Source organism: Canis lupus, chromosome 12 (genome assembly GCF_003254725.2).
Source record: "Canis lupus dingo isolate Sandy chromosome 12, ASM325472v2, whole genome shotgun sequence".
Lineage (NCBI taxonomy): Eukaryota > Metazoa > Chordata > Mammalia > Carnivora > Canidae > Canis > Canis lupus.
In genome coordinates, this window is record NC_064254.1 from 4,269,254 (window position 1) to 4,282,923 (window position 13,670).

At 43.5% G+C, this 13,670-nt stretch overlaps 1 protein-coding gene across 9 annotated transcripts in view; it reads left to right on the plus strand.

Moving 5' to 3' along the window:
• Positions 1-13,670, plus strand: part of ANKS1A (ankyrin repeat and sterile alpha motif domain containing 1A) — a 179,077-nt gene that overhangs the window by 81,834 nt on the left and 83,573 nt on the right. For all 9 annotated transcript variants that reach the window (XM_025418506.3, XM_035697620.2, XM_025418509.3 and 6 more), the window contains 6 exons: positions 1,480-1,776; positions 2,547-2,622; positions 2,912-3,013; positions 3,109-3,210; positions 4,550-4,746; positions 8,011-8,103. In XM_025418506.3, the coding sequence (XP_025274291.3) occupies positions 1,480-1,776; positions 2,547-2,622; positions 2,912-3,013; positions 3,109-3,210; positions 4,550-4,746; positions 8,011-8,103 (867 nt within the window). The remainder of the gene's footprint in view (positions 1-1,479; positions 1,777-2,546; positions 2,623-2,911; positions 3,014-3,108; positions 3,211-4,549; positions 4,747-8,010; positions 8,104-13,670) is intronic.

Sequence of the window (13,670 nt, forward strand, 5' to 3'; positions counted from 1 at the left end):
TTCAGCTGCTGTTCTCTTTGAGCTGTGTTTGAGCTCAGTGCTGCTTCCTCTATTTATCTGTGTGCATTTATCTTTGCATGTGGCTCCTGCTACCACCTTTTCTGTCCTTATTTCATTTAAAATTTCTTCTTTCTATCATTCTGACCTTGGGGGCTTCACTCCCAGTGGCTCTGGATCTTTCTGGTACACTTGGTGTAGCTGGAAAAAGTGATGCAGTCAAATGCCAGATTGAAAGCAGATGGAATTGCATGTGTGTTTGGGTAACTCCTGGACTTACTTTTAATGTAATTAATAGAATTAAAGCAGTTGTGGAAACATTGCATTTTTACCTTTTGATCACTGAAAGGTGCACAATATTGACTTGATGGACACATCACCCTCTAAGCTTTGTTTCCCTAAAGTGGCAGAAGACTCCTGGTTAAACTTAGGAATCTCAAAATCTTGTGGGAGAATTATTTTCATTAGTGCATCTAAAAAAGGGGAGAAGTCATGGAAATTACTTTATTCCTGCTCTAATTATACATTGGCAGTAGTAGTAAAAGAAGGAGCACAATTGGAATGACTAACATTTTGCTCCTGATGGTTGAAGCACAAACTTCTCCTATTTCATCCCAGGTTCTACCTGTTTTGAAACAAAATTGGCATTAAAGGACCATGGGGTTGTGAATTTGAATTGATGGTCCTGTTACAACTTTGAATATTTTGCACCTCTCACAAAACATTCCCGTGTGTGTGATTGTGATTGAATCTTTCCTACATAAGAAACACTTCCCTGTGTTGTCATTTGTGCATGCATTGTTTGGTGCAGGCTCTGGGAGTAGGCACAGGGTGACAGCAGGCCCCCCTCTCCCCCAAGTTCCTCTGTGACAGAGCTCCAGTACCTCCCTCCCCCTGGAAATGGCTGTGGCTGATATCTGAATGAGCGTGATGAGCGTGATGCTCCACTCTGTTACTTTGATTGTTGGCTGGTTGATTTGCATGCAAGAAGCTATGCAAATGACACACTCTTTCAAGAAAGCTTTCATATAAGGCAGTGGATGGTCAACAAATCTAGAATCAGTACTGCAGGGCTAACTGAATATAAACTGTAAAACCAGTTGAAGTTTAAAATGAGTCAATGGCAGTGATACTATTGGCATTCATGTGTTCCAGGGCTTCGGCCCAAGGCCTGCCACCTTCCCTCAGTTCACCTCCTTGCAAGGAGATACTTCCTTCATGGCACACAGGAGGAGACTATAAATCTGATAGTCTCTGATGACAGCTCCCCTCTGGCAGTACTGGGGCACAGTGTGGCTGATGGGAGTGGCCAGGCTTATTTGCTGGGGAGTATATCTGGAATCTGACCGACTTCTAGTAGCCTCCAAATATCGCTGCTATTTTTCTCATTTAAATTTCAGTGGTTTTCCACGTGTGCATCCCAAGTCATATGCCAGTCTGCCAGTTACCTTTCTGACAGGATCTGCTTGTTAAACTCTTTAGAACAACGACAACGAGACGGCCCTGCATTGTGCGGCACAGTACGGCCACACAGAGGTGGTGAAGGTCCTTTTAGAGGAGCTGACGGACCCCACCATGCGCAACAACAAGTTTGAGACCCCTCTGGACCTGGCCGCGCTGTACGGGAGACTAGAGGTGGTGAAGATGCTCCTCAATGCACACCCCAACCTCTTGAGCTGCAACACTAAAAAGCACACCCCTCTGCACCTGGCAGCAAGGAATGGCCACAAAGCTGTGGTCCAGGTCCTCCTTGACGCCGGCATGGATAGCAACTACCAGGTAGTGGGGCACATCTACCTCCTGGGCTCAGGGGGCCTGGTCTCTCTAGGGAAGGCACAAGTACCATGCTGCTGGGCTGTGTTCTCATTTAGCACGTTTCTCACCACGTGTCAAATGCTTCCATTTGTTGACTCATTTTAATGTGAAAACTTCAGGGAAACTCCTCAAGTGAGTCCATTACTGTTTTATTGTTATTTTTTATGTTTTTCTTTTCAGGGGTAACATATAGTCATTATGCCCTGAAAAGATGTGCTTGCGGACTCCCTCTCAAAATTAGAACAGTTTCATTATCTTCCTATACAGGTGTTCCCACCGCACGCATTGGCCACCTGCAAAGTCCCCTCAACTTGATCTTGCCAGCAGGAGACTTGGCATTTCCCTGCTGTCTTTAGGATTTGCATTGACCAAACCACATGGGACGTCAAGGTGGTTTTTTGTTTTTCCCCTGGTACTTTTCTTCTCATTACTCCTTTCAGCCAGGAAGGGGGAGCTTTGAGGAGCTCTCACCAATAGGTGGCTCCAAGAGCTGCTACACAGTTATTCCTGTGTGGCCTGATGGTGGCATTTCAAACACACTTCATGTCTGGGCCACAATTGTGGTTCCGGAATACAGACAAGAAAAGTAGGAAAGATAATGACAGAGGACTTTGTGTGGTTTATTTTATTTTCCTGCCCCTTCTTGTCTATATCCCGTTTGTCGTGTGGAGCCACACCAAACCTGGGTCACTGTTCTGATGACATGCTGCTCTGCGCTCTCGTTTGCTTTCCAGACGGAGAAGGGCAGTGCTTTGCATGAGGCTGCTCTGTTTGGCAAGACTGATGTGGTGCAAATCCTGCTGGCTGCAGGTGAGAGGTCGGCAGCGCTCTCGTCTACACAGCATGCCCGGGGTGGGCTTGTTTCTCCCTAGCCTCCCTGGAGGGGGATTTTTGCTGGCTGCCCTCCAACCCAATGTATGTATGTCTCCATTGGTTGATTGCAAGTGTACAAATTGTTCTACAAGAGCTGGATTAAATGTCTTTGGATGAAAAATGTTGGTTGTGCTACTGGGAGCGTTAGGAGTCCTGGAATTGGACCCCCTTTAAGGCTGTCTTGCAACTGCTCACTCCCCCTGTTCAACCTGGTGTGCCTTTCTAGGAATCGATGTCAACATCAAAGATAACCGTGGCCTGACTGCCCTAGACACTGTCCGGGAACTGCCTTCTCAAAAGAGCCAGCAGATAGCAGCACTTATTGAAGGTACCCGTTCATCTGCCTGTCGGGTTGGCCTGGGGACACACTAGCCAAACCAAGGAATTTGTATTTGCTGAAGCTTTTTTTGTCTTTCCACGTAGATCACATGACTGGAAAAAGAAGTGCAAAAGAGGTTGATAAAACCCTCAGGTCCCAGGGACCTCTCATCTCCAATATGGACTCCATATCCCAGAAGTCTCAGGGTAAGGCGGCCTTTCTCTGCCAACCAATGGGCTCTCACCTTGAAGAGTTGAACTGGCTTTGGTAGAATGCAAAAAGCTTCATTTAAATAATAACTTCAGGGGGTTGGGAGTACTTAATAAGTTCATAATCAAATGTATTGGTTTCCAGCTAGTATATGAACTTTTTTTTATTGGATATACCTTAGGCCTTTGAGCTTGGACCTCTTCTTTCCTACTTTATCTTATTCTCTAATTTATAGTTGGCTCTGTGAGGTCTGTTTTGGGATGTGTCATAGACAGGGTGATCTCAAGATGAATTCAAATCTCAAGGAAACCTTTTTCTATACACACGCTATCATGCTTTAAGCACAGTTGGCCCTCAATAAATAATAAACGAGTGTCATCTGGTTGGTAGACAGTATATGGCAGATTTTGATACTATATCATTTGGCTAACAAATGCAGTCTGGGCACTAGGTTGGGCAGTCCAGCCTCTCCATCATTAGCCCCTGAAATCCACCATTTCAGATTTATCGAGCAGCCTTTTGGGTCCCAGGTATGATGAACAAGAAAGACAAAATACTGACTGACACCTTCCTTCAGGTATTTACAAAGCACGGTAAAGACAGCCAGAGGAACAGAACAAAACCAGACACTGGAAGGGGAAAGGGATTTTTCAGAGGAGTGCAGGATGAGGTTAGAGGGTGCTCGGCCTGTCTTCACTGTGGAGTCCTCGTCTACCCCCTCCTCCACCACCCCCATACATTTTCTTGACCTCATAATCTACTAGTAATGGGATTAGTAGTTCACTAAGATGTTAGCTTTCAAGGATTTTACAGTTACGGTTTTGACTATTTGCCAGAGACCCGGAGATGGCTGATCCACAACAGTCCGTAACTTTTCAGAGTCGCAGACTCAGATCCCAGGTAGTCTGAGGTTCCTAGGTCTCTGGTGAGTGAGTTTAACCTTGCACAGCCTCCAAGATGTCAGAAAGGCATCACAGAATTTAAAGGATTACTTAAGTTTGCAGTTATACTTTGCTACGTTCTATGGTTTAAGGTTATGCTGTGATGGCATTGAGGTCCTTGGGAATTCATAAAGGTCTTGGGGAGGTATCCCTCATAGACGTCAAGGATTTGCTATAGTGAATTAGAGAAAAATCTCTTTAAGTCTCAGGGTATAAAGAGCAACTGAAACTCTCTGTATTGATTCCTGTCCCTGGAGCAAAGCAGTCATTTTCTTTTCCTGCTCTCAGCTACTGTTCATCAAATTCAGGCTGATGAGGGGCTTTGGGTGGTTGCAGTGGTTGGAAATCCGAAACTGCTCTCCAGCCATTGACTCTCACTCTCTGACCTTTTCAGGTGATGTGGAGAAAGCAGTGACTGAACTGATCATTGATTTTGACACAAATGCTGAAGAGGAGGGTCCCTACGAGGCGCTATATAATGCCGTCTCCTGCCATTCGTTGGACAGCATGGCCAGTGGGCGATCGTCTGACCGAGACTCTGTGAACAAGGAGACTGAGGCAGCAGGAGTGAAGGCTGCTGGAGTGAGGCCTGTATGTGGCCTGGGGCCCTCACCAAGCTGGGGACTGTGTTGTCAGCCTGTGCTTCACTGGGGCATGGCAGAGGGACTGTGCTCCGAGGGTGGCTCGCTTTCCAGAGGCCTGCACCCTGCTTCCGTGTCCCTCTGGGCACTGTCACATCTCACTCTTGCTTAGTGTGGCTAAATCGTATAGAGTGCCTTGAGGTCGAATTTTGGTTTTTCTGATTTCAGCATAATATGTGTGCATTGTCCTGTTAGTTTTGGGCCTTAGAGCAGATCGAAGCATTTTATTCCCCTTTGGCATCTGCTACTTCTGTCTTTGGGGTCTCTGCTGTGTATTGTTAGTTTTCTCTCTGGAGAGCAGTTCCACGGTGAAAGAGCTCAGTGAAGTAAGTTCTTGACTACCTGGAGTGCATTTGCACCTTCCATTTGCCCTCGGAGCATTATCCATTTGGATCTGGACAGATTCTGCCTTCAGCAGGGCGGTAGCAAGGCTTAATCAGACATCATATGTGTTAGCATGCAGCATTCCCATTTTTTCCCAATTACAATCTCTCCAGCCATTTCTTTCCCAAGGTCTACCTTCCCATCTCACTGCTTCTTTCTCTAGTACTTGCTTCTGCTTCCAGTCTTGTCCATCCTTCTCAAGATGTTTTACTCTCTTTTTCTCCCTCAGGGTTTTACTCTGAGCCTAAGCCTGAATCCATAGTCCCATCAACCTTCCTTTCTGCATTGCCGGGCACAAGAATTTCAGGCTTAGAGCACCACATTTTTGCCGAACTTGCCGTTGCTCTAACAGAATCCCAGTGATCCCAACTTGCAGCATATTTTCAGGTGTATATTAATTCTTCCTGTTGGAGAGGCTGGCCTTTCTGTTTGGTCTGAATCTTCCCCATGACTATTTGGATGACCCTTTGGCTACCAGGTGATCCTTTTCAGATGTGCCTGGGGATGGCTTGATGTTTCTTCATGTTCTTTTTTGGTTAGGCTCTGTGCCTTGTCCTAGAATAGTCCCATCATTTCTGTATGGATTTTGGCAAAGCCCACCAGTCTTGCAGTAGACCGCCATAGTGGGTATTATCAAGGGCTGATAAAACCCCCCGTGAGCGGTGGAAGCACACATACATGCCAAGCACCACCAGCACGGTGCTTCCGTGGTCAGAGCTGGTTTGTTTCACTTTCACCTGTGGAGAAGAGCATCGCTTTATGGTCCTTACAGGTGATGTCCATTAGAGGGAGCTGGAGGCTTTACAAGAAGAACGCAGGGTTCCTGAAGTAAGCTCTGAATGACCCAGTTCCTGTGGGTTTAGCCGCTCGCTGATTTATAGTCTCTTTGTTCCGTCCCACTCCAGGAATCTATCCTCTGGTGGTCTTGCTAAGTAAAAACTGACGCATTTGGGGGTGGTGGTGGGGGGGCGTTTGCGTGCTTTGCTATTTTTACTATGTTGTGGCTGTGCTACCTTCCTGGCCTTTGGTAATTAACTGTGGCCAAGGGACTGACTGTTCTGTGTCTTACAAATGCAATGGACGGTGAGCATAAATCAGCCTGGTGCTTACAGGACCTGGGTCAGGGTTTTCACATTAGAAAAGCAGAGGCTTTTGCTTCTCTCTCTCTTTCCAGAGTCCCTGGTGATCACTTCTTGCACGAGAAGAGCTCGTATTGTTTTTTCTAGGCTCCTTTAGTCTTGAGAAGGCTTCTGGGATGGACCCTTTTTGCTGTTGTTGTGTTTCATTTCATTTTTCCTCAGCTATCTTTACCCCAGGGTTGGATAACTGGTGTAGATTACAGGCCTGCTGCTTTTCCCATCCCCTTCCTTGTGGAGGTGACACCTGGAAGGAACCAAGCTTGTTTCTGCACTCCTGCAGTTAGACAGCTAGGAAAAGTGGATCCGAGTGGACAATCTGATCTAATAGTTTTGTTTGGCTTGAAAAGACGAATCTGTTTTGAAGTTGTTGCCGTGGGGCATCCATCTGGTTCCAGTAACTATTGGAAGGGCTGATTTATCAAGAATACTGAGTGCCGAGGCATATTTTAACAGAGAGAGATCATGGATGCCAAATGCTAACCAAATGCTAACTGACCCTGGTGGCTCCTGGGACATGGGAGACATCCTGCAGACTTCTCTGAGGCTCTTGCATAATTCAGCAGGTGCCTCCACCCTGGCTTTTATAAATATTCCTGTTCTAGCAACACAGTACACTAACCTACAAGCCAGGGAATGAGGCTACAAGCCAACTTCTGGTTCAGGTTTGTGGTAGGAATGTTGATTATGAAGCATGGTTTGGACTTTGGACTGTTGATAGTGCTGACGATATTGCAGGTACAACGGCAAACCTCTCCAGCTTTCTGCCACCAGATGTTGTGTGTATTCCTAAAGTCATCTACCTCGCTTGACCTCATGAATCTCTGCTTAAGGGTGCTTCTTGCTCTAGGGCATGGATTGGCAACATATGGCCCACAGACAGCTGCCCATTTTTGTGAATAAAGTTTTATTGGAATGCAGCCACACTCATCTACATATCTTCTCTGTCTACATTGTACTACAGTGGCAGGGTTGACCACAAAGCCTAAAATATTTCCTCTCTTGGAGAGGCCCTTTGAGAAAGAGCTTACCAGTCCTTGCTATAGGGCAGATAACTGACAAATACTCCATTTTTAAATAAGCTGAGATGAAAGGTTTTCATATATGAATGATACATAATAGTAATCATTGAAGGAGGTGACCAAGGATTAGAGACCTGTTCTGAGCTTTGATGAATAAATGGGGGTAGCATTTGAGTTTGAACAGAAATTGATATTTTTATCTTTGATTACTTTCCTCATTACTTCCTTAATAACTTGGGTTTGTTAGAACTTAGACAAATTGGTTCTTTTGATTTACTTCCTCTTTTTAACATTGTCAGAAAGTTGAGCCATTGGCCTTCCTAGGCTAGAGTTTTATTATGGATATGATGAAGGACATTTTCTGATGATGCAGCTCCATGGTTTCAGTGCTAATATTTCTCACCATGGTGTAGAATATGAAAGAAGTGTTTACAATCTCCGCCACAAACATCAAAAAGCGAGGCGCGTGCTGATTGAATTTTACGTGTGTATGTGTGTGGAGGAGGTGGTATATGTGCAGATACTAAGCCATCTGTTTAGATACAGATCCTTGAGTTTAGTCTCTCAGGGGAGTTCTTTACAGTATTCTTTTTCATTTCCAAGGGCTAAGATAAGAACAGAAAGTTAGATATTTGAAAAAAGAGGTAGTGAAATACTTTTTCTCTTCTACAGAGGGAACGTCCACCACCTCCTGCAAAGCCACCACCCGATGAAGAGGAGGAAGAGCGCATAGATAAGAAGTATTTTCCCTTGACAGCTTCTGAGGTAGAGGGTTGAGGGTTTATTGCCATCACTGAAATATGATTTTTTGGAAAATACGTTGATGTGTGCTTAAAGACGACTGTGCTTTTTCATTTTCTTATCGCCTCTTTGGATCAGTAAATTTGTATTGTGTATGTCAGTAATCTGGAACAAGACCTTTCCAACTCACTCAGAAGTATTAAGCAAAGAATTTTAATGGAGCTGTCTAGCAGACGGGCATTATTGATCTACATTGCATATTAATTATAACCATGCCTAATTTCTTCTGGCTCCAGTAGCTAAAGAGTTTGATTTTTTGCTTTTTTTTTTTCCTGTGTCATCTTTTGACACAAAATGTAGACTATGCCCCTAATCACTGTTGTAGAGACTATGTCACATTAGCAAGCTTTGGTGCTTCTGCCCCAAGTGTCATATTTCTGTTTTCATATTTTTCTTCTTCATTTCACGTGAAGAATCTACCAAGACAAATATGGAAAATGTCACAAAGACTCAATTAGAAGAGAAGTGGGAGTTGTGGGGGTGGGAGAAATCAAAGAAGTTTATTTGAGAAGTCTAGTCCATCTTTTTTAAAAAATAAATATTATCATAGAGTCAATAGTTCAATATTACCTCTTGGTTATATGAAGAAAATATCTTCTATGATCTTTCATTTTCAGAATGCTCCTTTAATACTTCCCACTGTGCAGAAAATGTTCAGTATTTATTTAAAATATTACATAATTTGGTTACTTTACAGCTCATTCAGTGGCCTATTGTTCTTTAATTTAAAAATCAGCTGTGGGGAATGTCTGGGTGGCTCAGCGGTTTAGCGCTGCCTTTGGCCCAGAGCATAATCCTGGAGTCCCGGGATTGAGTTCCATGTCGGGCTCCTTGCATGGAACCTGCTTTTCCCTCTGCCTGTGTCTCTGCCTCTCTGTCTCTCATGAATAAATAAAATAAAATCTTTAAAAGGAGAAACCTGGAGCAGATTCATTGGAGCTATGTCTCTATAAATGCCTTATGCCACTTCTTTTTTATTTTTTTTCAATTTTTTATATTGGAGTTCAATTTGCCAACATTTAGCATAACACCCAGTGCTCATCCCAAGTGCCCCGCTCAGTGCCCATCACCCAGTCACTCCAACCCCCCGCCCACCTCCCTTTCCACTACCCCTTGTTCATTTCCCAGTTAGGTGTCTCTCATGTTTTGTCACCCTCACTGATATTTTCACTCATTTTCTCTCCTTTTCCTTTATTACCTTTCACTAATTTTTATATTCCCCAAATGAATGAGACCATATAATGTTTGTCCTTTTCTGATCGACTTATTTCACTCAGCATAATACCCTCCAGGTCCACCCACGTCGGAGCAAATGGTGGGTATTTGTCATTTCTAATGGCTGAGTAATATTCCATTGTATACATAGACCACATCTTCTTTATCCATTCATCTTTTGATGGACACCGAGGCGCCTTCCACAGTTTGGCTATTGTGGACATTGCTGCTATAAACGTCGGTGTGCAGGTGTCCCGGCATTTCACTGGATCTGTATCTTTGGGGTAAATCCCCAGCAGTGCAATTGCTGGGTCATAGGGCAGATCTATTTTTAACTCTTTGAGGAACCTCCACACAGTTTTCCAGAGTGGCTGCACCAGTTCACATTTCCACCAACAGTGCAAGAGGGTTCCCCTTTCTCCACATCCTCTCCAACATTTGTTGTTTCCTGTCTTGTTAATTTTCCCCATTCTCATTGGTGTGAGGTGGTATCTCATTGTGGTTTTGATTTATATTTCCCTGATGGCCAATGATGCGGAGCATTTTCTCATGTGCTTGTTGGCCATGTCTATGTCTTCCTCTGTGAAATTGCTGTTCATGTCTTTTGTCCATTTCATGATTGGATTGTTTGTTTCTTTGCTGTTGGGTTTAATAAGTTCTTTATAGATCTTGGATACTAGCCCTTTATCTGATATGTCATTTGCAAATACCTTCTCCCATTCTGTAGGTTGTCTTTTAGTTTTGTTGACTGTTTCTTTTGCTGTGCAGAAGCTTTTTATCTTGATGAAGTCCCAATAATTCATTTTTGCTTTTGTTTCTCTTGCCTTCATGGATGTATCTTGCAAGAGGTTGCTGTGGCCAAGTTCAAAAAGGGTGTTGCCTGTGTTCTCCTCTAGGATTTTGATGGAATCTTGTCTCACATTTAGATCTTTCATCCATTTTGAGTTTATCTTTGTGTCTGGATGTATGAAAATGGTCTCGTTTCATTCTTCTGCGTGTGGATGTCCAATTTTCCCAGCACCATTTATTGAAGAGACTGTCTTTTTTCCAGTGGATAGTCTTTCTTGCTTTGTCGAATATTAGTTGACCGTAAAGTTGAGGGTCCACTTCTGGATTCTCTGTTCTGTTCCATTGATCTATGTGTCTGTTTTTGTGCCAGTACCACACTGTCTTGATGACCACAGCTTTGTAGTACAACCTTAAATCTGGCATTGTGATGCCCCCAGCTATGGTTTTCTTTTTTAATATTCCCCTGGCTATTCAAGGTCTTTTCTGATTCCACAGAAATCTTAAGATGATGTTCCAACTCTCTAAAGAAAGTCCATGGTATTTTGATAGGGATTGCATTAAATGTGTAAATTGCCCTGGGTAGCATGGACATTTTCACAATATTAATTCTTCCAATCCATGAGTGTGGAATAGTTTTTCACCTCTTTGTGTCTTTCTCAATTTCTTTCAGAAGCGTTCTGTAGTTTTTAGGGTATAGATCCTTTACCTCTTTGGTTAGGTTTATTCCTAGGTATCTTATGCTTTTGGGTGCAATTGTAAATAGGATTGACTCCTTAATTTCTCTTTCTTCAGTCTCATTGTTAGTGTATAGAAATGCCACTGATTTCTGGGCATTGATTTTGTATCCTGCCACACTGCCGAATTGCTGTATGAGTTCTAGCAATCTTGGGGTGGAGTCTTTTGGGTTTTCTATGTACAGTATCATCTCATCTGTGAAGGGAGAGTTTGTCTTCTTCTTTGCCAATTTGAACGTCTTTTATTTCTTTTTGTTGCCTGATTGCAGAGCTTATGCCACCTCTTTAACAATGACTTGGATTAGAATTCCTAATGTCCAAGGATAAGGGCAAGGCTCTTAAAGAAATATTAGATAATGAGGACTTTCTGTTCTCCCAAGGCTTTTCAGAGCATAAAATTTGTCAAAAAAGTGTCAAGAGAGGGGTACCTGGGTGGCTCAGTCAGTTGAGCATCTGTCTTCAGCTCAGGTCATGATCTCGGGTCCTGGGATCTGGCCTCATGTGAGGCTTCCTGCTCAGTGGGGAGTCTGCTTCTCTCTACCCGTCCTCTCAAATTAAAAAAATAAAATCTTAAAAAAAATAAAAACAGTGTCAAGAGATGGATGGAGAAATCTCCATATTACTCTTCTGGATAAGGGACTCTGAGATACTTATAGGACTTATTTCTGAATAGCCTGGGAGTCTGAATCAGTTGGACCACTGCAGTCAGAAGTTAGAAGACCATGAGAACCCCGGCTTTGCTTACTTAGTGATTATAAGTGCATAAATAAAGAGATGATGTGGTCTACATCATTATCCTTTTAATGATCAAGATAGATTATTTTTGCTATAGTTTGAATGAATAGGTCTTCTCCAAAAGTGAAGGGTTTTTTTTTTGTTTTGATTTGTTTTTTTTTGTTGTTGTTGTTGTTGTTTTGACTCTAGTCTTCTTTGTCTCGATTTCTTATACTCTAATAGCTTTACTACCGTAACACTCATATCCTAGGAAGCACTGGCTCATCACAGTTTAGACTTTTATATTTGGCACGCAATCAGCTTCAGTGTTTGTGTCCTATTCCCAAGACTTGCCATTGTCAGATGACCTGTAGAAGTCTTTTAAGGGGGGACAACTGGACAGCTCAGTGGTTGAGCGTCTGCCTTTGGCTCAGGTCATGATCCTGGGGTTCTGGATTGAGTCCTGCATCAAGCTCCCCACAGGGACCCTGCTTCTCCCTCTGCCTATGTTTCTGCCTCTTTTTCTGTGTCTCTAATAAATAAATAAATAAAATCTTAAGAAAGAGAAGCCATTAAAGGAAGCTGAGTATGGCTGGCCCTAGGAGAGCTTATTAGATTAATGACCAGGTCACGAAACTGGCTTAAAGAAATTAAACACACATGTGTGTGCACACATGCTATTGAGATGTTTTTGCCCTGCCAAATGGGCTGCCAGCTGCATCATACTGACCATGGTCTTTTCAGTGTTCAGATGTGTTAAACATTCATGGGAAGGTGCAGCTACTATGGTATCTCTTCCCAGAAAACTGCCCACACCCCGACCAGTCACTCAGTTGGTTACAGTTAGGTGGTGACTGGTAGTAGCTTCTCTCTGGTGCAAAAATATTGCTTTACTTATAGCAGAAAATATGGCTTTTTGGCTTTGATTTATTGCCAGCCCTAGAAGAAAGGGGCAGAAAAGATTAGGGAATAATCTAGTAAAGAGCAGAATCCTTTCTATTGAAAATCCGTTATTGCTATATTCAGTGTGACACAGGGCTTCTTGAGTGGGAGTTAGGAAGGCTCAAAGCAAAGCAGTCTATTGCTTTATTATGAGATTTTAATCCCCATAACTGGTGGGAGCCAGGACTAAAGCAGAAAAGATCACCCTAGAAGTTGTCTGGGTGTGAGCAGGGGACTCTCACTAGAGAGTCTGAAGAAGGGAAAGAGTTACAAATTGGATGGAAAGTCCTATTTCCCAGGAAAAAATGAGGCCATCTTGGTCCAGAATCAGGGGAAGTGAATTTTATGGCCCTGGTTCTTTCTGCTAGTTGCTCTCTATGTAACCTTGGGCAAGTCCCTAGACCCACCTGGGAACCTGGTTTGGGCATCTGCAAAATGACAGAGCCAGGTGCTCTTGAGCTGTGATTTTAATGGTTTGGGTCTCTCCCAGCATTTGTTGCTTCTATGCTTCAGTTGTTGTGCAAGGAGCCAGGCACAGAATGAATGAAGGTCGAGTGGACCTGATTTTCCAGATGGAAGTCATCAGCTGTCCTGCTTAAGAAAAAAGGATATTATAGGCTGGGTATCCAGACTGTCAACTACCTCTCAGACAAGCATGCCTGGGGCTATATGAGGGCCCTTGCTGTGTGCAGAACACTTACTGGAATCAGATTTCCAGGGCTCTGGCTAAGTGATAGCTATGGGTGTGTAAACCTGCAGAACACAAATTCCTGTCTGTAAAGCCTGTGGTATTAAGTTGACACTGTATGAACTGCTTAATGGTCCCTCTTTGTTCCTTTAATTGTGTTCCTATGAAGAGGTGAAAGGAGTAACTAATACAGGCAAATGGCTCGTTGTAATGAAATAGCTTTTAGCTTCCAGGTGGCTTTCAGTAAGTGGAGGTCCCTGCTGTGCTTAGCAGAATTTCAGAAAGGAACTATCATTCTGCCTTTGGAGTGGCAGTCTTGTTACCAAACAGGAGCCACAGCCTCTCATTTAGTCTGAGGCCACTAGAATCCTTGTTGTCTCATTAGGCTGTAATACTGTGAGCTACATCTCCCAGAAGCAAAACCCTGACGAGTCACAAACCCGATTCAT